The sequence below is a fragment of the Nicotiana attenuata genome, chromosome 5, assembly GCF_001879085.1.
Source record: "Nicotiana attenuata strain UT chromosome 5, NIATTr2, whole genome shotgun sequence".
Taxonomy (NCBI): Eukaryota; Viridiplantae; Streptophyta; class Magnoliopsida; order Solanales; family Solanaceae; genus Nicotiana; species Nicotiana attenuata.
The window spans coordinates 15,214,965-15,240,916 of record NC_031993.1 but is presented as its reverse complement, the minus strand read 5'-3'; the positions used below and the strand labels follow the sequence as shown (position 1 = coordinate 15,240,916).

General features: G+C 36.4%; 4 protein-coding genes and 1 pseudogene across 5 annotated transcripts; all 5 read right to left on the bottom strand.

Moving 5' to 3' along the window:
• On the bottom strand, nucleotides 1,620-5,667 carry LOC109226006. Its single transcript, XM_019390809.1, has 4 exons — nucleotides 5,563-5,667; nucleotides 3,770-5,086; nucleotides 2,970-3,704; nucleotides 1,620-2,777 (listed from the first exon to the last, which is right to left on the bottom strand). The coding sequence occupies exons 1-4, from the start codon at nucleotides 5,665-5,667 to the stop codon at nucleotides 1,620-1,622; spliced, it is 3,315 nt and encodes a 1,104-aa protein (XP_019246354.1).
• LOC109226005 (CASP-like protein PIMP1) lies at nucleotides 6,207-8,524 on the bottom strand. The gene is made up of 3 exons (XM_019390808.1): nucleotides 8,235-8,524; nucleotides 7,152-7,284; nucleotides 6,207-6,413 (listed from the first exon to the last, which is right to left on the bottom strand). The coding sequence occupies exons 1-3, from the start codon at nucleotides 8,522-8,524 to the stop codon at nucleotides 6,207-6,209; spliced, it is 630 nt and encodes a 209-aa protein (XP_019246353.1).
• Nucleotides 9,616-12,999, bottom strand: LOC109225381 (annotated as a pseudogene). Its single transcript, XR_002067907.1, has 7 exons — nucleotides 12,892-12,999; nucleotides 12,587-12,766; nucleotides 11,260-11,434; nucleotides 11,027-11,168; nucleotides 10,643-10,919; nucleotides 10,335-10,533; nucleotides 9,616-10,137 (listed from the first exon to the last, which is right to left on the bottom strand). The product of XR_002067907.1 is annotated as a dnaJ protein homolog (transcript).
• Nucleotides 14,563-18,968, bottom strand: LOC109225379 (charged multivesicular body protein 5-like). Its single transcript, XM_019390016.1, has 7 exons — nucleotides 18,778-18,968; nucleotides 17,527-17,678; nucleotides 17,003-17,096; nucleotides 16,198-16,269; nucleotides 15,937-16,048; nucleotides 15,702-15,856; nucleotides 14,563-14,808 (listed from the first exon to the last, which is right to left on the bottom strand). The coding sequence occupies exons 1-7, from the start codon at nucleotides 18,844-18,846 to the stop codon at nucleotides 14,755-14,757; spliced, it is 708 nt and encodes a 235-aa protein (XP_019245561.1). The 5' UTR covers nucleotides 18,847-18,968; the 3' UTR covers nucleotides 14,563-14,754.
• On the bottom strand, nucleotides 20,924-25,373 carry LOC109225378 (apoptosis-inducing factor homolog B-like). Its single transcript, XM_019390015.1, has 4 exons — nucleotides 24,905-25,373; nucleotides 23,549-23,805; nucleotides 22,406-22,854; nucleotides 20,924-21,407 (listed from the first exon to the last, which is right to left on the bottom strand). Exons 1-4 carry the CDS (start codon nucleotides 25,021-25,023, stop codon nucleotides 21,141-21,143), a joined length of 1,092 nt encoding a protein of 363 aa, XP_019245560.1. The 5' UTR covers nucleotides 25,024-25,373; the 3' UTR covers nucleotides 20,924-21,140.

The following is a 25,952-nucleotide window of genomic DNA, read 5'->3' as shown; positions in this document are numbered from 1 at the left end:
GTGACTTTATTTTTGAGTTGGTTATATGAAATCTTTGGCCCTAGTAGTTTTATTATAAGTGATTGTGTCCAGGGTTTATACAATCTTATTTTGTCGGTTGCCGTTATTGGTATGAAGTTTGGGTGGTTTGAAGGATTGTCAAGTTCATCATTTAGTGTGAGTTTATGTAGTGAGTCTGATACCCAAAGGATATCACGCAGTAAATAGAACAAGGTAACCAGAAGGAAAAGAAGGGAATGAGAAGAGAAAAGAAAATAGAAGAGAGAATAGAAAAAGAGAAGGAGAGGAATCAGAGAGGAAGATAGATTGGAAATGAGAGTTTTTCTTATTAGAATTGCCTTTCATCTATTACAATTCACTATTTAAAACAAAGGAATTGAAATGCAATGGGAATAATGCTGAAAATCAAAAATGGCAACTAACTGATTTTTCCGCCATTAACTAACTTTCAAATTTCAACTATCTTCAACTAACATTTGAAAAATCCTACTTGCCATCCTACTCAGCTGCCAAGTCAGCTGTTATTTGCTGCATTTCGTGTATCAATACCCCCTTGTGGAAGAGCACCCTTTGTCCTCAAGGGTGAAATCCGGAAAGCGAGTGCGAAGAGCAGACGCCAACTCCCAGGTAGCATAAGAAGCATCAAGCTGAGACCATTTGACAAGGCATTGGGCGACAGCCTTGTTGCCCCTTTTGATTAAACGACGAGCAAGAATAGCCTCAGGTACGGGACACAGATGGCTAGCAAGATCAATTACAGGAGGATGGATGATTTCAGAGGGAAGAGAGTGGCAGAGTTTGAGCTGAGAGATGTGAAAAGTGGGGTGGAGCAGAACCTCAGGGGGTAGCAAGAGCTTGTAAGCAACAACTCCAATCTTTTCAGCAATGGGATAAGGTCCAAAGTAACGGGAGGTGAGTTTGTGGTAAGGAGAACCAGCTAAAGTAGACTGTCAATAAGGTTGCAACTTAACAAATACCCAGTCTCCAACATTGAAGCTTTTATCAGACCTGTGAGCATCAGCCTGAGCCTTCATACGTTGCTGAGCTCTATGTAAATGAAATTTGGCCATTTGAAGTTTGAATTCTCTGGTAAGTAGGATGTCCTCAATAGCAGAAGAGTCGGTGTCACCAGGGAGGAAGGGAAGATGTAAAGGGGGAGGGTAACCATAGAGGAGTTCAAAGGGGGAGGTTTTAATGGAAGAGTGTGAGGTGGAGTTGTACCACCACTCAGTTAGTGGTAAGAACGAAGACCAATCTGCAGATGAGTCAGTACAAAAACACCTCAAATAAGTCTCAAGACATCTGTTGAGCACTTCACTCTGACCATCAGTTTGAGGATGGTAAGCAGTGGAGGTCTGCAATGTGATGCCTTGAGCTGTAAGGAACTCTTTCCAAAAGGAACTGATAAAGATAGGATCTCGATCACTGGTAATAGAAGCAGGGAACCCATGTAGTTTAAAAATGTTATCCAAAAAGATGGGGACTAAAGTTTGGGCAGTAAAGGGGTGAGTGAGGGCAATGAAGTGGCCATACTTGGTTAAACGATCAACGATGACCCAAATGACAGTCTTGCCTTTGGACTTTGGTAAACCCTCGATAAAGTCCATAGTAATGTCAGTCTAAGGTAAAGATGGAATAGGGAGAGGTTGAAGAAGACCAGGGGAGGCTGAAGTATCATACTTGTTCCTTTGACATGTGGTACAGTTAAGAATAAATGTGGCAATGTCCTTCCTGATGCCCTTCCAATAAAAATAGGACAACACCTTCCTGGTGGTAGCATCTAACCCAGAGTGGCCTCCAGCGGGAGTTGAATGCCATAAGGTAAGCAACTTAGTTCTTAGAGCAGCATTATTACCAATCACCAATTTGCCTTTTCGTCTAAGTTGATGATTGATCCATGTGAAGTTTTTCTGAGGAGTCTGTTGTAAGAATGAAATGAGGGAACTTAGCTCAGGATCAGAAGACCAACTGGCAGTGATTTCTTCCCATAATTCAGTAGAAACAGAAGAAACCAATAGTGTCATTAGTTTAGCACCTTGAACTCTAGATAAAGAATCATCAGCTACATTTTCCCTGCCCTTCTTGTAGTGAATTTCAAAATCAAAGGGTAGGAGCTTGGCTATCCATTTGATTTGGGCATCTGTGTGGATTTTTTGCTCGAGTAAATACTTCAAGGCCTTCTGGTCAGTTCGTATAATAAAATGCTGTCCCATAAGATAATGAGACCACTTGCTTACATCAAAAACAAGTGCCAACAGCTCCTTCTCATAGACAGAAAGAGCTGCATGCCTGGGAGCCAAGCCCTTGCTGATGAAGGCTATAGGATGGCCTTCCTGCATGAGAACAGCCTCAATACCAGTGCCACTAGCATCAGTTTCAACCACAAAAGGGAGAGAGTAGTTGGGTAAGGCTAGGACAGGAGCAGTAGTTAGGGCCTTCTTTAAAGCAATGAATGCCAGTTCAGCATTAGGTGTCCATTTGAAATTGTCCTTCTTGAGTAGTTCTGTGAGAGGTTGACTAATAAGGCCATAGGACTTGATAAACTTCCTATAGTACCCAGCAAGACCAAGGAAACCTCTGAGTTGCTTCAAGGTGGTAGGCACAGGCCATTGTTGAACAGCCAATATTTTCTTTGGATCTGTTGCAACACCTGCAGCAGAGATAAAATGACCCAAATACTCAACCTTTGCCACTCCAAAAACACACTTAGAATGTTTAGCTAATAAGCTATTAGACTGCATGACTTCAAATAGTTGCTGAAGATGGTGTATATGATCCTGCAGGTGCATGCTATAAACCAAGATATCATCAAAGAAAACCAATACAAACTTCCTTAAAAATTGTTAGAATAGGTGATTCATAAGGCATTGAAAGGTAGAGGGAGCATTTGTCAAACCAAATGGCATGACAAGGTACTCATAATGGCCTGAATGAGTCTTGAAAGCAGTCTTTGGGATGTCCTCAGGTACCATCCTAATCTGATGATATCCGGATCTTAGATCAATTTTAGAAAAAATTGTAGCTCCAGTAAGCTCATCTAAGAGATCGTCAATGATAGGAATAGGAAATTTGTCCTTAACTGTATATTGATTTAGCTCTCTATAGTCAACACACAATCTCCATGATCCATCTTTTTTCCCCACTAGAACCACTGGTGAAGAAAAAGGGCTATTGCTATATTGGATAACACTTTGTTGTAACATTTCCAACACAAGTTTTTCAATAATATCCTTCTTCATAGAAGAGTACCTGTAAGGTCTGATATTCACTCGTTTAGTACCTTCCTGCAGGGGAATTCTATGATCAAAAACTCCCCTCTGAGGAGGTAAAGTTGTTGGCTCCCTAAAAAGCATTTGATACTGTCCAAGCAATCTCTGAAGGGCCTCTGGCAGGGAATTCTCGACAGGCAAGTGAAGTGCATTAAAATGAGGGTGACACTCCTCCAGAGTCCTAGGAGAAACCACTTGTAACATGAAGAACTGAGCCTCTGCACTACAGTTCCTATTGATAGCCTTAGAACTTGAAAGTTTACACTCTTCAGTAACACCCTTCAACACATGATGTTTGCCCTGATAATCAAAGGACATAGTAAGCTCAGTGTAGTCCATAGTAATAGGACCTAATGTCTTCATCCATAGGGCCCCTAAAACTAAGTCATACTTCCCAACAGGAAAGACAATCAAATCTGAGGTATAAGTAGTCCCCTGCAACATCCATTGGAAATCTCTTACTACCCCAGAAGTAGCCTCCATAGTGTTGTTGCCCAAACTGACATAGCCCAACTTAGTTGGAGAAATGTGACACCCCAACCTCTCTGCGGACTCAGCATCATGAAATTGTGTGTACTTCCACCATCTAACAATATCTGAATAGACTTTTTATTGCTATATCCAATCACATGGATAGTTTGAGCCCCCTTAAGACCACTTAAAGCACATAAGGAGATCAAGGGAGGGTCTCCATCTGGTACGTTCCATTCTTCAGTTAGTGGAGCTTCCTCTGGCTTTACAGGATCCTCTTCCATCTCACCTTCAGGGTACTTCAAATCCATAATGAACATCTGCTTAGGTAAGGAGCATTTATGCCCAGGTGTGTACTTATCATTGCAAAAGTAACATAATCCCTGAGCCCTTTTTGCTTGCATTTCTGCTGGTGAAATCACTCTCCTAGTTTTGGAACTGGAGGTATTTGTAGGAAGTAAGGCTGGTTTATGGGTAGTTAAGAGCTGTGGGTTAGGATTTTTAGCAGGCTGTAACTCATAGGAAGGTTTCCTATTAGTATATTGATAAGGTCCAGGAGGTTGTTTCATGCTGCGAGCATTAGCTGCTAGGGTAGCTTCAGCAAGTCTAGCTAATCGATAAGTCTTTGAGAGTGTCTTAGGTTCATGCATCATGATAGGACTAACTAACTCCTCTTTCAATCCACCTAAAAAGCAAGATATTGCCTGATCTACTGATAAGCTACACTGTGAAACAAGCCTATCAAATGCAAATTGAAATTCCCTCACTGTGCCAGTCTGTTTCAATTGTTTCAACTCGAGCATAGGGTCTGCAAACTCATCCCCAAATGTTTCAACCAACACAGCCAGATACTCCTCCCATTCAGGTAAGCCAGGTACACCTCTACACTTTAAAAAAGCTTGATGCCAAGCCAAAGCTTCATCATCTAAGTTCATAGCCACTAATCTTACTCGTTCATTAAGAGGAGTATTGTCGATGGCAAAATATTGCTCAATTCGATACAACCATTTTTTTAAGTTTTCACCATTAAAACGAGGAAATACCAGATTGTGATTGCGATTATTAGCAACATATTGAGGATTTGGACCCAAAATACCCTGACATGGTGCAGTAGTTTGAACTCGATCTGTAGATGTAGAACTTCCGTCCTTCATTTGCTGTTGCAGATGCATTCCTTCGAAGGAACTTTTCAGTGCACTGACCAGGTGAACAAGTTCAATTTGCCTGCGATCCATGTCCTCCTTAAGTTCCTGGTGCATCTGATCCATACTAGCTCGTAAATCCAGTTGTTGAGCTGCTAAATCCTCATATTGCTCTTGAAGATTAGCAGCTGGAACACCTTGGATCTCGTCAATAGCTCGTCAAGGTCCCATCAGAATCGCTGAGCTCTGATACCAATTGATACCCAAAGGATATCACGCAGTAAATAGAACAAGGTAACCAGAAGGAAAAGAAGGGAATGAGAAGAGAAGAGAGAATAGAAAAAGAGAAGGAGAGGAATCAGAGAGGAAGAGAGATTGGAAATGAGAGTTTTTCTTATTAGAATTGCCTTTCATCTATTATAATCCACTATTTAAAACAAAAGGAATTGAAATGCAATGGGAACAATGCTGAAAATCAAAAATGGAAACTAACTAATTTTCCCGCCATTAACTAACTTTCAAATTTCAACTATCTTCAACTAACATTTGAAAAATCCTACTTGGCATCCTACTCAGCTGCCAAGTCAGTTGTTATTTGCTGCATTTCGTGTATCAGAGTCAGTGGGGGCTTCCATAAATGCATCAGTAGCAGTAGTATTAAGAACATCTTTGTAACTTACTTGTGTTGGTAAGTGTTGTTGTGTGTCTTCTTTTGGTTTGTTGGTACTGCGGCGGAGCAGATCTTCGTCTTGTTCAGATTGGTCGTCTGGTGAAGCTGTATTCATTGTTGTTTGGGAATTAGATTGAAGTGAAGGGGATTGTGTGTTGAAGTTGATGAAGGAAAAGTAGAGAGAAGTTAGAGAGAAGTGAGAGCATTGCATGCCCAGTTGATAATTTAGAGATTCGATGTTACTCTACCGTGCCAATCCTTGATTGTTGATAAGTTTACCTTCTATGCACTCTCTGTGTAAAATTTTCTTTACACAATCAAGTTAAAGTTACCCATAACAACAAATAATAACTCTAATTTGATAAAATAAAAGATAAATTAATAACATGCTGTAATAAATAAAATTACAATGATAGTATAAAAATCCGCACCTATCTCATAAGTCATAACACATAAACACGCAGTAATTCGTAAACATCCGCACCTATCTTAGGCATGCAATTTATTCATATCTTATCAATTGCTTTTAAACAAGAAATAACAAAAATTTTGAAAAAAAGAAAAACATAATGTGAATTGCATTATTACGGCTTAAACACAAACAAAATTTTTGAAATATGTGTCTTCAGAATCTTCAAGATTAGTACTAGATCTTCAAGCTTTTGATCTGTTTGGAAGATTGAGAGAAGAAATGAAAGAGGAAATAGTAGAGCAAACAGATCCAAGAAGAAGCATGCTAGCAGCAGCATTTGCCATGTTGATAAAATGTTGTATATCTTTGCCACTGTCCAGAAATCTGTTAAATTCCACACCGAGTCCTAATCCACCAGCAGCTCCAGTACCCAATAGGAATGAAATAACCTGTACCTCTATATGTCAGTTAGTCATCCAACTTTCAGTTTATTGTACTATATATGTAAAATAATTTTTGTGACAGTAAAATAACTCAACTATGCTAATATATATATATATATATATATATATATATATATTACAAAACATTAAAAGTCTGGAAAATCCTAAATCGGTATTGAAAAAGCAAGTAGGCTGCCACATGTATAAAATTGTTATGTAAGTATAGTCATATCAATAACCCGCGTTGCATAATATTCATGTTACATAATTTTAAAGAAATAAAATAAAAATACTTTTTGATCCGACCGAATACTTTATGTCTTTCAACATGTAGCACATTAAGAGTTTATTTAAAAATAAAAATAAAATAAACTAAATGAGAAAATATTGCCAACCGGTATTAGGTAAGGTAAGGTGTTGAAGTGACAACCTATATATGTTCCTGGGATCAAGTTTAAATTATTTTCGGTTTCTGTGGCATGCATGTACACATATTTAATACTAATTTTTTTAATTCAAAAAAATTAGTTTTATGAGTTTAGTGCAATAAATAAAAAGTTGAATAACTATTAGTGAAATTTACCCCTAAGTCTCTAGCCTTACCTAATAAAATTTTGAAAGGCTGGAATTGAAAAAATTTGTTCTAAGTATTTCGTGTTATTCTTTTGGGGACTGACTGATTAGTTTTCAATTTTCATTTGAAGAATCCCAGTCTAATTTTCGTTTTCAGTTGATTTACTTTACCTTATCGCAATAGAATTCAAAATAGGCAAGGCCACTGCCAATGGAACTTCCAGATTTGATCAAATGGGAGATTGTTAACACAGCTAATAGTAGGGTATAGGCCATTCCAATCACATCTGCAGATATCATATAACTGCATCCCAAGAAATTCAATAAATATACAAATTAGGATTAGTAAAAGCATATCTAAACATTATTCATTCTTCCTTAAGAAATGTTAATTTAATCTCCAATTTACTTATAATGCATTTGACTAGTAAGGCTAATGAACGACTATTTGGTCTATGTGTTCCAACTTCAGGTAGGAATAATTCACCAGGGGAGAATTTACATCTAAAAATTGGGTGCTCAAGCACCCATTGACCTCAACTCAATCTCGGAGTATGTAGTAATTATATAAAATTTTTAAGAAAACTGATATAAATAAAAGATCTAAAAAAGGCTTTAATGAATTTGACGAATGAGAGTAGGAATCTCATTTATGACAAGCCCCCCCCCCCCCCCCACCCACCCCACCACCACAAGTAACCACCACCCCATTTAGGTTTCCTTTTTCACCATATGTTAAAAAAAGTTAAGTATCCACGAACCCAAAATTTTGGATACTTTGTTGTATTTCGCCATAAGATGAACGAGTTTAACTTATATTATAAAAGAGTTTTACACTATCAGGTCATCTAAAAAATAAATACAAGTGGTTACTTATAATGAGAAAGATTAGTAAAAACCTGAAAAACAAAGCAATCAACCTGTTAGAACAAGTTAATTATACTTGGGGGTCATTGGGTTGGAGGGAATTAAAATACACTCTACATTATAACTAGTGCAATTTGGTTGGTGTTTATGATATATTGTTGCTCCGTCATAACAAACCCTATATTATTACTTGTATAACATTTAATTCAACATTAGTCACCTCATAAATTATCATTGTATTCATTATAATCCCTGCATAACGACATCGTGACCTAAACAACCCTTTAAATATTCTCTACGCTGTCAATATATAAAAGTTAAATTCAAATGCTGATAAAGTAGTACAAATAATTAATGAAGTATTTGTAAGGGGAAAGGTAAATTTACCGATAAGCATAGAAGTCATTGGACTTAATTGTGACTGGAAAACCATAGATATCAAATGTATCAAAACTGGCAGAGGCAATGACAATCAATGATATCAACAACAAAATAAATGTAAGAACTCTCATCACTAGAGATACCACTAATGGCATTGACAAACCAACCACAGGTGACGCTGCTGGTGCTGGTGCTGGTGCTGGTGCTGGTGGCTGGTGCTGGTCTATAGTTGTTGTTGATGGTGTTTGGGTTTGGTCATCAATGATTACTGTTGATGATGTTTGGTTTTGGTCCATGTTTACTTTTGTTAGCCTTGTATTTTTACAATTAATGAAGATGAATCTTCCTAAAGTCATCAATTAAGTCCCCTTTTATATTGCTTTATTTTTTTCACATTGCATTTATATTGCTTACAAAGTAACAACTATGACTTTTTGTTTGTTATATTAGCCACAGGTTTCTTGGATTTATAACCAAATTCTTTGGAGCCTTCTATTTGTTTGGATAGTTGTTTTCAAGATGTGTTATAATCCATATGAAAGATAACTCTTCCTCTCCTTGTAGGAGGAATATTAAAGAAAAGAAGAACAAAGGAAATTGCTGAGAACGAGAATGCAGAAACAAGAGAAAGCTGGCTGCAGCTAAGATCAAGTGATTAAAGATTTTAAGTCAGTAAGGTATAGTGTACAATGCATCCGTTACTTCTCTTTTTTTTTTCTTCTGATAAGTGGATTAAAATTTAGTAGAAATATATATTCTTTATGGAGCTAGCTTTCAAATTATATACATATAGTTCGAACCGAATACAATGCGTTCTCATACATCCACCCACTGTTTAACTCCACAAGAAATTCAAAGCCGACAGCAGCTCCAGATGCTAAAAGGATTGGAGATTTCTGCTCTCTTGACCCCCCCCCCCCCACCCCCCCACCACCAAAAAAAAAGAAAGATCTGACAGTCTGATTTCTTACAAGTGATGCTCCATAGACACATAAAATGATAACACGGGATAGGATAAAAATAGACAGAAAAAAACTAGGAATTCTTATGTGAAACTTGGTGTTGTATTCTACTTGTATAGAGCAAGGAAGAATATTTTATCAAAGAAATAATCAATAGTTCTTCAAAAAATAAGACGGAGGTTTTGGATAGCATGAAAGAGCCGGACCAGCAGGAAACGCTCCCGCCATACATTTTTTTTATGTGAAAAATGTGTATAATATATGGATGATAATTCAATAATGGTAAAAAATATGGTCTCATTAGCTGATTATTTAATTTGGAATAACCTTTCCAAGATACTATTCTTGCAGTCATTTGTTTTAGGAACAAACTATGCACCTATTACATAAGGATCGCTGAGCTTCAAAATGCAGAGAAAAGGACATTGCTAAAATCTGCCGCACCCCAGCAACTGTAGAATTAATTAGCAAACGTATTCCAAATCATAAGCTAGCAAACTATATCTTACTGTAGAAGCAATATTCCTGACAATGTCATTATCTTGTCATACAAATACGTAAAAACCAAGAATAAATTCATGCTGTTAATTCCTTGATGCAACTTTGGTTTACCAAAACAGTGCCAAATTACTGCTGTGCACATTGAACTCTCTGGGCGCCACCATGCATGTCTTCATCTTCGTCATATGCCTCTTGGGCTTGCTGCTGCTTCCTACGCATCTCCTCTTCAATGTTAACATCATGCAAAGTGGTCTCCTCGCACTCATCCAATTCCATATCAGTCATTTGCGTTTTGGGTTTTGGTGGCAACACCGCTTCAAGGTTCTTGCACTGCTCGAGGGATAATGTCTCTGGGAAATCTACAGTAAAGTGAATGTACAGTTTTCCTCTCATAAACGGCCTTTGGTACATTGGCATGCCTTCATCATTTATGGCCTTAAATTGATCTGTAGAGCCAAAAACAAAATTCATGATTGGTACGTATGAAAGAGATTCTCATATAATGCATACAGAGAACCATTGGCCATAGAAGACACTCCCTTCATCAAATAAGACACACCCCATTTCGACAAACAGCAGGAGATAGTCATACAGACAGTGTGCTCGGCATAATATATAAGCAACTAAAGTACTGTGGACCTACCAGGCTTCACAACTTCTCCAGGTTGGGACTTAATGAGTAGCTGTCTATTGTCTAAGTGAGTCAAGATGAACTGGAAACCACATAGGGCCTCAGTCAAACTCAAAGTGTGCTCTACAAAAAGATCATCTCCCTTTCGCTTGAACTTGGGATGTTCCTTCTGTTGCAAGACAAAAACTATGTCCCCAGTGATAGTATCAGGCTGCAAAAAAATAATATAAACACGAACATGTGAGAATCAGTGGCCTTTCATTATGTTCATATACAATTCGTGACGTAAAGTACTTCAAAAGCTGAACTGCATGTCTTACCGCTTCATCAGCCTCGCCCGGGAACGTAATCTTCTGTCCATTCTGCATACCCTTCTCAACAACAACTTCCAACACCTTCTTCTCCTGCACAACCTTCTCACCTTTACACTGTCCACACCTATCTTTATCACTGATTGTCTCACCAGTACCCTTACACTCGTTGCAAGCGTGTTGCATCTGCTGGATCATGGATGGGCCAAGTTGTCTGATAGTGACTTTCATCCCGGACCCTTGACAGCCAGAACATTTCATTGAAGCACCTGACTTAGATCCTTTCCTGGTAATAAAATTTTAACACCAACGTCAACAGAGCCTCATACAAACATAAAAGATAAAAAGTTGATAAATGATGCTTAAACATAACTAATAACATTGTAAACGCACCCCTTGCACTTGGGGCACAATACATTGCGAGATAATGACAGCTTCTTTGACGTCCCATTGTACACATCATCCAGAGAAACTTTGAGAGGGTGGACAACATCCTCTCCTCTTTTCTGTCTTCTTCCTCTGCTGCTTCCACCACCTGGACATCAAATAAAGGATACCGGAGAATGAAGGCATCATGAAAAGGGATCACCAAATTCAACTTCAAACAAACAGCCATAGAAACATACCCATACCACCACCAAACGGGCTGCCACCAAAGAAAGATGAGAAAATGTCGAATGGGTCGTGTCCACCACCTCCACCACCCATTCCTTCCTTGAGAGCATCTTCACCGTACTGGTCATATATCTCACGCTTCTCGGGGTCACTCAAAACCTCATAAGCTTGTGCAAGCTCTTTAAACTGAAATAAACAAAAACATGCAGCTAATTCATCGACTATACTCGACAGCAAGTGAAACCATTGTGACTCCACTATTAAAATGTAATCAACACAATTATTATAAGAAAATGATGTTGACATTAAGAATGCATATTAAAAGGGGAGATACTCTGTTTTAAAACATCACATAATATCTGTGTGATTGCCATTACAAAATGTCTTTGACATCAGAGTTCTTCCTAACAATGAGGTAGTTGAGAGTTCAATTATTACACAACAAAGAAGCTTAACACCACCAATTCAATGACTCCTACTTCTGCTAAGCAACAAATCCATTCCAAAATATCCACCCTTTCCTAGTTAGCTTAATGTACAGAAACTATCAAGCCACCATGTGCAATGGAAGATAAGGTTTCATCTAGCTAACAAATCCGAAACTAGTTCATCAGCTTAATTTAGTCAATGGTAGAAATCATAGAATTAACTTCTCCTTGCAATTTTACCACCAGAAAATCACTTTTCTTAGCTCAAAGAAGGCCTACCAATAAAGCTATGAGGGATTTAAAGTAAACAAAAAGATCCCAAAATCCCATCTTTATAAAGAGATATACAAACAATAGTGATTGCTGAATAAGATAATCTATAAAGATAAACCCCATAAACACCAGATAACAGATTATAAGAGTAAGAAACTGAGGCACTTCCAGTATTTAAATTGACAGGTAGGCTTTAAAATATGGGTAGGACAGAACCCTATATATGTCTTAAGAAATTCATTAAATTTGTATAAACACAACAACAAACCCAGTACAATCCCACAAGTGGGGTCTGGGGAAGGTAGTGTTTACACAAACCTTACCCCTACCCTGTAAAGATAGGGAGGTTATTTTCAATAGACGCTCGGCTCAAGACAAGCATAATCACAGCAGTAATGAGGCAAATTCAGCATTGAAACTGGACGCCTCCACACACACACACACGCATTTGCACTGAGCTAAAAAAAAACTATTTGCACAATCAGGTCACCTATTAGGTAATTACATGTAAATTCCTTAACAAGCATTCATCGATAGTGTAAAAAGATCTTTACTCCGTATATTTTGGATAAATTTGAGTTACTCGGCTTATATGTTAGATCAGCTGCGGTAAAAACAGTAAAAAAGCAGTAGTTACCTTTTCGGGATCACCTCCCTTATCAGGATGATTCTTAATAGCAGCTTTACGGTAAGCTTTTTTGAGATCTTCAGGTGAAGCAGTCTTAGGAACACCTAAGATCTCATAGTACTTTGTGTTATCGCTCTTCTTCGGTGCCCTCCCAAACATCTTCGATTCGCTTTACTACTCAAAATTAAACTAAAAAACCAAACAAATCAGCTAAAATAATCAACAAATTAAAAAAAAATCTGATACCTATCAAACATAAAATCAAACTAACACATCAACATAGAAATACAAGTGCGAATTTGATCGATACGTACCGATGAAAAGCGCGGCGAGAAGAAGAGTGTTGTGGGCGTAATTGGGTATGGAGAAGAGAGAACAAGAGAGGGTTTGCTTTGTGAATAAGATATGTGGTTTTATTTGGGGGTAGAGAATTGAACGGTCAGGATTTGTTGGTGTGAGTTGATATTGGGGAAAAAATAGAAGAGTCTAGAATAAGGTTCCTTTGCTCTTGGTCTTGGTCTTGCACATATTTTTATTTATTCTTTTTGGTTACTTCCTCTCTTATACTTTTTTGTTTTTTGGTTTCTAGATCCGGATTTGCGCCGGGAAGTTCCGTATCGGGATAAAACACCTTTGGTTAAGGATGAAGGAGTAATTATCAGTCCACCACAATCCTTGTTGGTCTTTATTATACCTAACAGGCCAACACTATTGACAAATCAGAGTCATCAAACCAGAACTAAAATTGATAAAAGAAATAAAATAGAATAAAAAATTAGGAGTTAAAACAATTGATGAGGACATAGTATATAGCTCATGAAAGATTTTAAGTAATTTATTTAGTCTTGAATATTTACGGGGTAAAATAACTTTTTCTTTAATTATAATTTTGTGCTCTCTGTTTCACTATGTAAAAGAATAGACATTTTTCTTTAATTATTTTACTGTTGCATAACCAATTTATTCTTATTGACGTGACTTGTTGGAATTTTAGTTTCAATATAAAACGAATATTTCAATAAGAAAAAGTAATAGAAAGCAACACATGACACTCTAACAAGAAAGATTTACCTGCACCTAATTTATCCAAAACCAATATATACAAGAAAAATATGTTGTATATAATTTGTCACTTAATCATAAGTAAATACGTACTAACATTTAAAATTAAATTATTTGATTTAATATAACACTAGAATAGTAGATGTAAGTATTTTCAGGCTCTTATCACCTTTTATTCAATTATTAATTGTAAATGTGATTTTGATACCTTGCATATATTCAATCTAAGTGTCTCAAGTAATTGTAAGTGTGATTTTGATTACCTTGTATGTATTCAATCTAAGTGTCGCAAGTCCTTTTTTATTTAAACTTCATGCTTAATTAAATAAATAGAAAAATCTACACTATGCCCCTTCAAAATAATAGTATAAAACTGAGTGACTGTGAAAGTGACTGTCAATTTTCTCTTGAATTCTCCAATAGCAACAGAGAAAGTGACTGTATAGTATCAATATGAGTGCATTTTCATTTGCAAATTTTACACACACACACACACACACAGATTTCTTCATGCATTTCTCTTACTCTCATCCACTGTAAAAATCCAGAGACCCTCCCCCCCACCCCCAAACCCCCAAAATAAAAGAATGTTCTCCCGCATATATCTGTCATAATTCCAGAAAGAATAAACTCCATCGATCGATCACATATAAGCAAAAGCATATGTTGCCTGGAAACAGTTTCAGACCTGAATTCCAAGGGAGAAATGATTATGACAATGGTTAACATATACTAATAGTGCTCTCCATTTCGGGGCTAGTCCTCTCCTGCCCAACCAAGTTACATGGTTCACTTGAAGATGTTAAAAAACAACTGTCTATAGATGACATAATAGCGACTGGGATCAACGATCAGCATGCTATCACACACATACACAGAGAGAGAGAAAGAGAGAGAATACGCATGGAAAAAAAAGACGCAAGTCTTATGAACTTAGCAGACGATTTCTGTTCTTTATTGATATAGGATTAGGATTCTAAAATGAGCATACAATCATTAATCACAAATCTGACTGTTATAATTATGCTAAATCACCCTTAATCCTCCAGAGAAGTAATTAGCAATAAGCATATGCTCTGCACACTGTGTTTACACCAAGTTATTCAAAAACTCTCCTAACCACGAAGTGATGCACGAGGGACAGCAGGTAATCCTAGTTCATCTTCAGCCTGTGCATCACAAGTCAGAAAAAGGTGTCAACATACTTAAACATTAAACAACAAAATAAGGAACATGGGCAGTATTGAGCAACTGCCAAGAGAGAAAATTGAGGACGGAGGTGTTGTACTTTCAAAAGCAGATAATAACTTGTCTGTTATTCAGAAAGAAGCAGTACCTAATGCTTAATATATATGATGTAATTTATGTAAAAAAACAGTGTTTCTAAAAGCGAAAAGCGCAAAAAAGGAGACAAGGTCATGTTGCTTGAAGCGAAAAGCAAGGGAAGCGCAGAATTTACGGAACATTATAAATTCGAAAAATATATGAATTTAGTACTATAATGATCAAATATTTTCAAAAAGCACCGGAAACAGCCTCTCTGCCTTTTAAAGGTAGGGGTGAGGTCTGCGTACACTCTACCCTTACACTGGGTTTGTTGTTGTTGTCGTAAGCAATTAATTTTAGCATCCAATATTCAATAAGGTTGATACTAACCCAACTCTTTTAAGTTAGATTAAAAAAGTAAACTTCTCAGTGGGATCAATTTGCGCATCATTCTTTCACGCGGACACTTCTCTGAAGCGCATAGCTTCCCTCAAAAAGTGATAACGCGCTGCTTCACATTGCTTCATCGCTTTAAGCGACAAAGCACACGGCTTTTAATAATACTAGTAAAATGTATACTAAAAGTAAGTAATTATCTCCATGCATGCATGCATACATACATACATACATACATACATACATACATACATACATACATACATACATACATACATACATACATACATACATACATACATACATACATACATGCATGCATGCATGCATGCATGCATGCATGTATGTTTAACAGAGAAGAGGTAGATTAAATTCGAGGTTATGCTCTATCTGATTTTACCTGGGTGTTAGCTCTGCCTGCTGGTGTTGGTGCATACCCCATTGGTGCTGATGGCAAGTTAAGCTCTGAATCAAGATCTGGTTCCTTATCAGGTTGTAGATATGAAGGGACACCTTCACCTTCAGTTTCCATGTCCGCTTCCAAAGCATCAAGCTCTGATAAACAAGTAACTAACTGCTCATCAAACATGCTTTCACTAGAATATTAAAATGCACAAGTGCTAAAAATATCTTACCACCCATGAGCTCTTCTTCGTCAACGTCATCAGGCACACCATAGCTTCTACCAAGAGTCTCTTGAATTTCATTGCTTACGTCCATCAGGTCCACCATTTCATCTTGTAAGTTCTAAATTTACGCAGAAGACCATCACAATATGGATAACATTTACAACCATAGATGGATAACATTCACAACCATAGATATAAATAAAAAGGAAAAGATGAAACTTAGGGATACTTAAAAGAAAACATATAACGGTAATGGAGAATACATACATCTACGTCTTGAATATTCACAGTTTTCATCACTCCTTTTAATTCTTTGTTTGCTGACTTCAAAGCCGCCATCTGAAGAGACAAAACCAAGTCAATAATCACAAATCCCACTCCAAACAAATGAATCCAATTGCTCAATTGTGCCTTCAAACACCAATTTTCAAACTAAAATGGAACGAATTGGAGAACAAGAAACTCTAGGACACACAAAAAGAAATCCCTTCCTCATGACAAATTGGTTGTCCTCCTACCTCTAGGGAGGTAGGCAGCAGGTTCCAATCAGGTTACAGAATAAGCTTCGCTTGACGAGCCTTGAGCTGTGCCCGATGGGGCGCTACCAAGAAAAAGACAACTTTAACATGAATTTCACATAGCTGAAAAGTCTGTCAACCACAGCAACTCGTAAGCTTAATCATCGTTAACCGTGCTGGATGATTGCCAGTCAATAATTTAAGCTCATTTTTCTCTACTTCCATAAATAGCAATCAGTCAAACTTTAAAGTAAAGCATTTTAGAACTCAAGCCTCAAGGAACATGCGTTGTTAAAACAAAATGATGCTTCACAATATGTTATGGATCTCCGACTTGCAGGCCACTGTCCATACATGAACTTAAAACAAGAAATGTTTATGGACTTGTGGATCTGTGGAATATCAAAATGGAAATGGTCGTCTCCTTCTAGGGCATACAGATAAGAATTACGCATTCAAGCAATTGATATACAGTACTACGCAATAGGATAAAGTTTGGACTTTGGAATTGTGAAAAGGTAACTCAGGAAAGAGCAGAATTCCATTTAACATACTGTTTGCTGAGCATCTTTGATTCCCTCAGCAGCAAATGAGACCTGGTCTAGGTTATATGTCTGATTGTATAGCATGTCACGTTGACCTTCATACCTGTTGATTATTCAACGGACAGCTTATGCATTTGTGAAAACAAAATGTCAACAGATCTAAGACTGAAAAAACAAGTAAAAGAATTCTATCTCAAAGAACAAAGTGAAAACAAGAGAGAGTGTCTCTCAAAATGTCTTTCAGAGAGAGTGTTTGTGTGTGTGTGTCTGGATGTGCATGTGTGTGTACGCGATAAGAGGAGCACATATTTACTGCGTTTACAAAATTTATTTCGGAACTTAAACTACTTGACTTCAAATGTCAGTATAAACTCATTTTCGATCAGGGTCAGTATAAACTCATTTCCGATCAAGGTCAGTATAAACTCGTTTCCGATCAGAGTCAGTACAAACTCATTAACAAGTAATTGAACTTGAAAGTTGACACTTTAACCTTTATCATATTCGAGGTAACGATAGATATTATAACTCACATTCTCTTTTGTTTCAAAACCCTCATTGCTCGAGCTTTTATAGCTTCCTGAGCTGGACCTGGTCGAGTCCTCTTCAGCTGTTCCTTGTATCTTGCAAGTTCAACGTCAAGCTTCTTGATTTTCTCTTCCACTGTCTCACCTCTTTTATTAATCTGGATAATTATGAAGCAATTATAAGAATCAGAGATTACTCATGCAGACAACTACTCATCAAACTGCAGAGACCAAAGAAAAAAAATAAAGATTCCAGCCTAATCAACTGGAAACCACAACAAGCAACCATCTTTTCATCATACTACCAAAGCTTGTGAAGCAAACCAAGAGCAGAAATGAAAGCACTTCAGTTCTGCTGCATTCCCTCTTGTATTTTTGGCACATGAAATGCTCGTATCATCAATCAAGGAATAAATAATAACCATTTTCTTTGCCTTACTCAATACTAATCAAGTAACCATTTTCACACATATAGTATGATTAGATCATAAGAAGCATGTTTGCATATCTAAAGGTACAAAGAATTACCTCAATTTGTTTTGCACTAATACTATCTGTAGAGTCTATCAATTTCTCTTTGACTACAAAATTCTCAACATTTTCTAAATATATTTTGCCATAACAATCTGTAGTTTTATCTAGTTTCTAAAATATATTTTAAAATATTAAGGATTTGAAGTTCAAATTTACACAGAAAAATAGATGCATAGATCATTCAAACTCAAATTACATATTGAGGGATGCAACACGAGGACATTGGGGGTGGGGGTGGGGGGTAGACTGAACCAGTCTTTTTCGACATGGAGTATATAGATAATGGAAAAGCACTAATTTCGCTAAAATTTTGACAAATATTAAGTTCTGAACCCATAACTCCAAAAGTGTAATGGGTTCAATGGTAAGAATCAAAAGGTTAAACCCATCAAATTTAAATCCTAGTTTCGCTTCTGCATGACACCCATCCTACTGCTACTACTACTATTATCGTTCGAGTTCATTTAACTTCAGAATTCTAATGGGATCTGGTGTACTAGTAGTGGTATAATTACATCCTCCGATCCGGCCACTCTTTTTTCAGGGAGGAGGGAGTTCACTTGATAGGAAACAGCAGGAAATTTAACTGTTCGAAACAGCTAGGCAAAATAATCAAATAAATAAACAAAAACAAAAATAAGAACGAAGAGAAATTGCAGTGCATGTACATAGTTTTGCAGTATTTACAGTACAGATTTGATTTGTTAGAAGAAAAAGGTTTACCCTATCGGAAGCATCTTGAACGGAGGGAGGAGGTTGTGTTTCTTTCTTAATGCCGAAAACTCTTTTCATCTTTCAATTTTCTTCTTATTCCTCCGGATCGAAATTTAGGGTTTCTGATTCAATCGGAGTTGCTAAAATTGATAGTAGCTTTTTACGAGTTCAATGGGGTACTCCTCTGACAAATGATCCGTTGCCTTTTGTCTGCAATTTTTTTTTTCTTTTAATTTTTCACTTGTAAAAGAGTTGGTATGGTAAAACTTTTTCACTTCTAACTTGTTGCATTTAGATAATTTAGTTTTTATTTTTTGACAAACAGATTATTGATTTGACACAAACTTAAGAGGAAAAAAAATACTTTTGAAATATGTGGTCATAAAAGTTTGGGCAAGCAAAAATTTTGTGTGACTATGACATTTGTATAACAATAAAAACTTACCATTAAGGGTAAAATAAAAAATTCAAAGTTACATTGTTTTCAAATCTATAAATGTATCGTTCTTTTTGAAATTGACAAATAAATAAAATGTGTTTTTTACGTTGAAACAGATGGAGATAAATTAACATCAATGCTTATTAATTGAGATTTCTCACTACTACTTTTTAAGTGATAAATTTGTATAAATATTCCTCTACAGAAAGCTGGCTCAATTATGCATTTATGAAAAGAACCTAAAATTACGTTCAGTAAATAAAAAAAAATAAAGCTGGCTCCCAATATCTATGTACTTTTATTATACCATTTTGTTAATTGGATAGAAGTAACCAAAAAAGTTAATAACTTATAGCACTATAAATTGGAATTTGAATTTGAATGTGAGCGTTCGGTTACCACATATCAAGTTGTCCCACAAACTTAAATTGCGGGTCAAAAGTCTACTTTTTTTTGGCAATGGTAAAAAAATCTACTCATTATCCTTTACCATTAGAGTCAAGGTACTTTTCAGAAAAAAGAACTTATAGAAAATAAATTTTTTTTTTTTTATAAAAAAAAAATATTTCATTATCTCTTTGGACATAAATAATGGTGACAAGTAATAGAGTCAATTACGTGTATAGTCATCCACGTATTGGAGAATATCCAAATGATTATTTTAAGACGATAAAGTCACTCAATTATGCACTTGTCACTCAAAAAAAATGGAATGCTCTTTAATTTCACCGGATATATTAAATACGTAGTTTCTAAATAAAAAAAACTCAGGGAAGAAACATAAAGGGGCAACTCTCAGTCATTTTCCACAAACTCGTGCTTTGCTATCCTCTAATTTCTTTTTCTTCATTATTATACTCTATAGTCAATTGGTTATTAAAGTGAGCATGTCATCCCTTAAGTTCTTAGAATTAATTACTCCAAAGTTTTCTCATATATTGTTGGTAATGCAAAGGCTTTTTTTTTTCTTTCTCTTTTTCAATCAGTTTCTTTAATTTCCTTTCAATTATAAGTAAATTGTACTCTGAGTTAAATGAGTTTTACAATTAAAAACGGGTAAATTTTAAAAATAGCCAGATTTATAACTGGTCGTTCAAAAATAGTCCAATTTCAAAAGTAATCGAATTTTAGCCTCTTTTTATATAAAGATAAATCTGAGCGAAAACACTGTTCAAAACCCGGAAAATACTCCAGCATAATATGATGGAGTTCCAGCATAAGTACACTAGAACTCCAGCATAATATACTGGAGTTCCAGCAAGTATATTGGTCCAGTATAATATACTGGAGTTTGGAGCACCGGTGCTCCAGTCTCCAGTATATTATACTGGAGCCAGCAAAGTATACCGGTCCAGCATAATATGCTGGAGTTCATACACAAGTGCACCGAACTCCAGTATATTATGCTGGACCGGTCTCTATTGCAGCAAAATAGTGGCTATTTTTTATTGACTTGGTAAACGCTGGCTATTTTTGATTGACCAGTCCAAAAACTGTGCTATTTTTACTTGAGAAACGTGTCTTAACACTTAACTAACATATCTGGTGCCGATGGTTTTAATCTTTTGAGTGATAAAGACATAATTAACTTGACTTTCTTGTCCTGAAATAAACAAAAAAGACTTTGTTTAGTATTTTCCAATACTGGGACGATAACCATTCAAAGGATTGACGTGCATAAAACTTAAACTCAACAATAAACGGCAAACAGTAATATATGTTTCTAACAATGTTTAAGTCACAACAAGCAGAGGATAAGTAAGGAACATTAGGTTACAGAGCCCCCACAATTTTGTACAAGAAAAGAAAGAGAAAATCAAAGAGAAGAATAAGACCCCATCTAACTGAATATAACATATTATTAACAACTATCATGTTTACAAGGGAACTAGCTAAATGAATACATGTTAAACCTGCAGATAAACACACAAGTTTATGAAAGTTCAGGTAGCAAACCAAGTTGCCTCCGAGTTCTTCCAACGAATAAATCTCCAGATTTTATCATCCCTGGAATACGTCCAATCATCGATAAACAATAAAACTGAGCTACAGCCTCTCTTCTGCCTAGAGCAATTAATGACAATGGCAAAGCAGCCTTATATACATTCAAATTGTTGTCGCTTGGATTCTTCATTAACAGTCTGATGTTCTTGGCAGCTACTACTGCGTGTCGTTGAGCCAAATATCCTAGTTTAAGTTCCTGGATTTTCACCAGTACTAAGTTAGAATCTCTTGCTGTAATAAAATATATGCATGATATAACAACAAATACAAGTCATTGTCATTTATATCGTAGAAGACTCACAGTAAACCAATGCAAAACTAGAAGTAAGAAGCAGTAAGTGAAACTGTCCTAATCGACACCTCAAGATTATATCATGTTTCTTACTGATGTTGCTTCTCAATTATAATACAAAGTTGGTTTTTGCATGCAATAAGAAGAAATTTGACATCGGCTATCTAACATCAAAATGAGATATAGGTAAGCGAACCTTGGTGCGAAAAATGGACAAAAAGCATAACCAGAGCTCTCTCCTAATATAGGACTCACTGCTTAAAACCAGAGGCCAACCCAGGATTTTAACGCGATGGGGGTACCAGTATTCTGCTCAACCAGTGCCCGCTAAAGGCTTTTAGCACTAAGGGTGTCAAGTAATTTAAATTAACCATTTTCAAGGTATACACATATATATATAAAAGATTTCTGCCGAAGTTTACTAGGTCTGGTAACCCCTCAAGGTTACACATAGGTCCGCAGGTCCGCTTCTGCTTAAAACAATCTAAAAGAAATTATGTATCACAAGCTGCAGGTAGGTTGTGCAAAATGGAGATTACTTACAGAGGATGTACTCATTACATGGTACATATTTAAACAAAAGTATCATTTAAGGAAAAAGATTGAATTCTTCTGCACATAATGCAGAATAGCTCAGGTCATATGACTAAAACAAGCATGAAACTGTTGATTCCTTGAGCAGGATCTCACAATATTTGGCACAAGAAATCAATATAACCTCTTTGGTATTTCTTGACATAGTATTATATCAGCTGTTTACGGAGTGAGATTTCCAGGGCACAAAGGGAAACATGTTTCAATTTTCTTACCATAATCATTTTGTTATAACAATGTAACAATAACAAATATGAATTTTCGAAACGAAAAAGAAAGGTACTATAGAGACAGGCTTGAAGACTTACAGGGATATCAGTAATATCTCCGATGCCAAAGACGTTACTTCGACCCTTAACTCTCAAATTAGAATCAACCATCAATCTTCCATGAATGTCCAAACTATCCTTCAACGCAGTTTCTTTTATCCATCCCGAACCAATCGGCTTCCCAATGCAAATAAAATGACACTCAGCATCTATAGTTTCTCCACCAGATGTTTTATAAACATGACCATCTTTTACGGCAGTTACATCTACAGATTGCCCCAATATGATTTCAACATTCCTTGATTTTAGCCAATTTACTACCTTTTTGCTTGCCCTTTCTCCAATAAATTCCAACAACATTGATCCTCGATGCACAATAGTCACCTTCTTATCAGGATAATCTACAGAGATTTCAGCCGCTAGTTCTACGCCTGTTTGTCCTCCCCCGATTATTAATATGGAGCTTGCAGATTTAATCTTTTCATGATCTGTTAACAAAGAAAATGATTAAAACTGAAGCTGTTCATGAGCCCTGTAAAAAGGAAAGAACAACAGCAACAAAAATCCAGTGGATTCTCACAAGTGTGGTTTAAGGAGGGTAAGATGTACACAACTTTACCTCTGCCCTGGACCCTCGGCAAAGAAAGGATGAAAAGAAGTAACGGCAACAAGTAATAACAACACTAGGTAGTAATAGCAATCTAAGAATAAAAAGATATCATACTAACACTAATGTTATCGAATTGAGGAAGACAAAGGGAAATGTTCGACTACTTACTAACTTCTACCCTAATTCTCGACCTCCACATTGACCTATCAAAGGTCATGTCCTCACTAAGTTCCAGTTGTGTCATGTCCCGCCTAATCACCTCTTCCCAAGACTTCTTTGGCCTACCTCTACCCCTCCTCATACCCACCAAGACTAACCTCTCACGCCTCCTAACTGAGCTGTGTTTCTGGTCTTAACATGTCCGAACCATCTCAACCTCGCCTCTCGCATCTCAACAGGAAAGGTACACAACAACTAAAACTCAATCGCAAACTATTCGAGGTTGATTGTATGAATCCTCTATATCCTTTTCGCTATTCGGACTCATTTCGTACTTTACTAGCGAAGGTTTTAAAGAAAAAAAAGATCATCATGAAATGTAGACAAGTATATCAACTGATCCATGATGTTACCTGTTTGATATTGACTTAACTTCTCATCTTTTGTGTAACCACTAACATCTGAGTGACCAGTAGCAATCACAACATAATCATATGCAACTCTATCGCCTTTTGCAGTTACTACCTCCTTATCTGTGATGTCAACAGCAGAAGATGTAATGACATGTCCATGGGGAAGGTATTCAGAGTGACTAAAGATTGCTCTTTTTGCAAATGAAGGATCACACATTGACCTTAAAGCTGCCCAAGGAATCTCAAAATACTCCTTCCTGTTCACATTTCTTGAATTCAGTTAATTAAGAACACACTACAAATTAATAATAAATTAATACTACAATTAACCATGTTATTTCCTCTAAGAAAAAGGCCAATAATTGCTTCCATTGGTATAGTTGGTTACGAAATAAGCTACCCGTTCAAAAAAAAATGGACAATGGATCAAACTCAACCCAAAAAGTTAGCTCATGAGATGAGGATACTCCAAGACCATATAGGGAGACAACACTTATTCCTCATCCAATGTGAAACATGTTACACACCCGCAAGCCCAATGCTAGACATTTGGAGCGTGAACATCATAATATAGAGGCATAGGGATGGGTATAGCTCTGATACTACGTTAAAAAATGGACCATGAGTCTAACTCAACCTAAAAAGTTTGCTCAAAAGGTAAAGACAGAAACACTATATAAGAAGATAAATAACTAATTCCCTCAACCAATGTGGGACAGGTAACCCTATCATTGAAAGAATATACTATGTCTCATTCCCAAATTAATTTGTGTCTGCTATAATAATTCCTCTATATCTATTTAACCAATAAAAACAAACAATTATCAACTAAGCCTCAATCTCAAATTAGTTATAATCTGCCTTTACCTAATGATAGAATGACCAAGGCTTATAGTCTAGTTGTATCCGTGGGAGTCCAATACAATAAATTTAGTGGCGGAGACAAATTATGACAAGGGGATTAAAAAACATATATAAATGTCACGCCTGAGATTTGACCCTGTACTTCTCTAATATCAAGGGTATTTGAGAATGCCACTAAGTATATATGTGGGAGTCTCTAATTTTTCCCCCTATTTGCTAGTATAACTTTGCGACGAATCCCCTTCATTGCATGTGGCTCCGCTACGTGATAAATGTACGTTCGATTCCCACTACTCCTTCCCCCTATGTAACGGGCAACAACAATAACAACAACCCAGTGTATTTCCACAAGTGGGTTGTGGGGAGGGTAGGATAGGATGTACGCAGCCCTACCTCTACTCTGGACATGCAAAGAGATTGTTTCCGATAGACTATGTACTGGAAAATAATAATAATGATAGAATGTGGAAAAAAGCAGAAAAGAATGCTCACGTATCGATGAGAAAAACATTGGCCTCGTCTTGAAGAGTCTTTGCAATAAGAGAGCCAGCAACTCCACCTCCAATTATCACTACTTTTTTCTTCTCTCCCCCAGTATCCGCCATGCTCATGAATTCGTAAATGCAGCATATAAACTAATCAAGCAGTATAATACCCAAATACCCAATACAGTTTAAAGAGAGAACTTATCTAAAATGACCTCCAAAATATACAAATAACAAGATAAAGTTGAAAAATTTTTAGAAAGAAAAAGAATATGATGAAACCAATTTCCTGGCTTTTTTCTTCCCAGGGATGTGAAAAGACAGCCAGGAAACGTTAAAAAATCTTGAAAAAATTGTTGGTACCTAGAATCTTTTTGTTTCTGCTTATGAAAATGGTTCTTGTTTTTATTTTTATTTTTGTAAGGTAAGAAAAAAGGGACACCGGCGAGGCTATCGCCGATACCACTGCTTTTTGTAGAGGGGTGAAGGATTGGAAGATGATGAATAAATAGCGGTATAATAGAGGTAAAAAAGAATGTAATGGTAAAGAGCAGAGGGAGGGGGCTGTTTTTGAGCTTCCTCTGGTTTTGCATGGCAGGTCTTGCTTATTTCTCGGTAATGGTTTCATACCACACAAGTTATTCATCCTTATGGTTAATCATCATTTCAATTTTGTTTTATGGATAATTCTTGCCAACCCTTATTGATCTGACACAAAATCATAATAAAAACTTGATGTGCGATGTATCTAATATATTTATATCAAATTATATGAATTTATCACGATTAGCAGCATGTTTGGCTAAGTTTCTAAAATTTGCTTATTTTGAAAAGCATTTTTGTCAAAAGCCCTTTTCAAAAAAGTACTTTTGGTGAGAATTAGTTTGTTTGACTAATTAATTCTTTTGAGCAACAATTAATGTTTGGTCAAACTTTTAAAAAATGTAAGTGTATTTTTCTCAAGAGCGCTTTTCGAAAAAGTGTTTTTGGAGAGAGCTACTTTTTTCTGCTTCTTCAAAACTGCTTCTGCTTCTACTCAAAATCACTTTTTTTCC

Excerpts from the sequence above, each read along its gene's own strand:
- LOC109226006 (XM_019390809.1), bottom strand. The coding sequence starts at position 5,667 with ATGAATACAGCTTCACCAGACGACCAATCTGAACAAGACGAAGATCTG. Across the intron at positions 3,705-3,769 it reads AACTAAGTTGGGCTATGTCA|GGGACTACTTATACCTCAGA; the intron begins GTTTGGGCAACA and ends TGGATGTTGCAG. Across the intron at positions 2,778-2,969 it reads GATATCATCAGATTAGGATG|GATCATATACACCATCTTCA; the intron begins GTACCTGAGGAC and ends ATGCACCTGCAG.
- LOC109226005 (XM_019390808.1), bottom strand. The coding sequence starts at position 8,524 with ATGGACCAAAACCAAACATCATCAACAGTAATCATTGATGACCAAACC. Across the intron at positions 7,285-8,234 it reads AATGACTTCTATGCTTATCG|TTATATGATATCTGCAGATG; the intron begins GTAAATTTACCT and ends CTTGGGATGCAG. Across the intron at positions 6,414-7,151 it reads TTGAATTCTATTGCGATAAG|GTTATTTCATTCCTATTGGG; the intron begins GTAAAGTAAATC and ends ATAGAGGTACAG.
- LOC109225379 (XM_019390016.1), bottom strand. The coding sequence starts at position 18,846 with ATGAAAAGAGTTTTCGGCATTAAGAAAGAAACACAACCTCCTCCCTCC. Across the intron at positions 17,679-18,777 it reads TTCAAGATGCTTCCGATAGG|ATTAATAAAAGAGGTGAGAC; the intron begins GTAAACCTTTTT and ends ATAATTATCCAG. Across the intron at positions 15,857-15,936 it reads CGAAGAAGAGCTCATGGGTG|AGCTTGATGCTTTGGAAGCG; the intron begins GTAAGATATTTT and ends CTTGTTTATCAG.
- LOC109225378 (XM_019390015.1), bottom strand. The coding sequence starts at position 25,023 with ATGAGCATGGCGGATACTGGGGGAGAGAAGAAAAAAGTAGTGATAATT. Across the intron at positions 23,806-24,904 it reads AATGTTTTTCTCATCGATAC|GAAGGAGTATTTTGAGATTC; the intron begins GTGAGCATTCTT and ends AAATGTGAACAG. Across the intron at positions 21,408-22,405 it reads GAGATATTACTGATATCCCT|GAACTTAAACTAGGATATTT; the intron begins GTAAGTCTTCAA and ends GTGAAAATCCAG.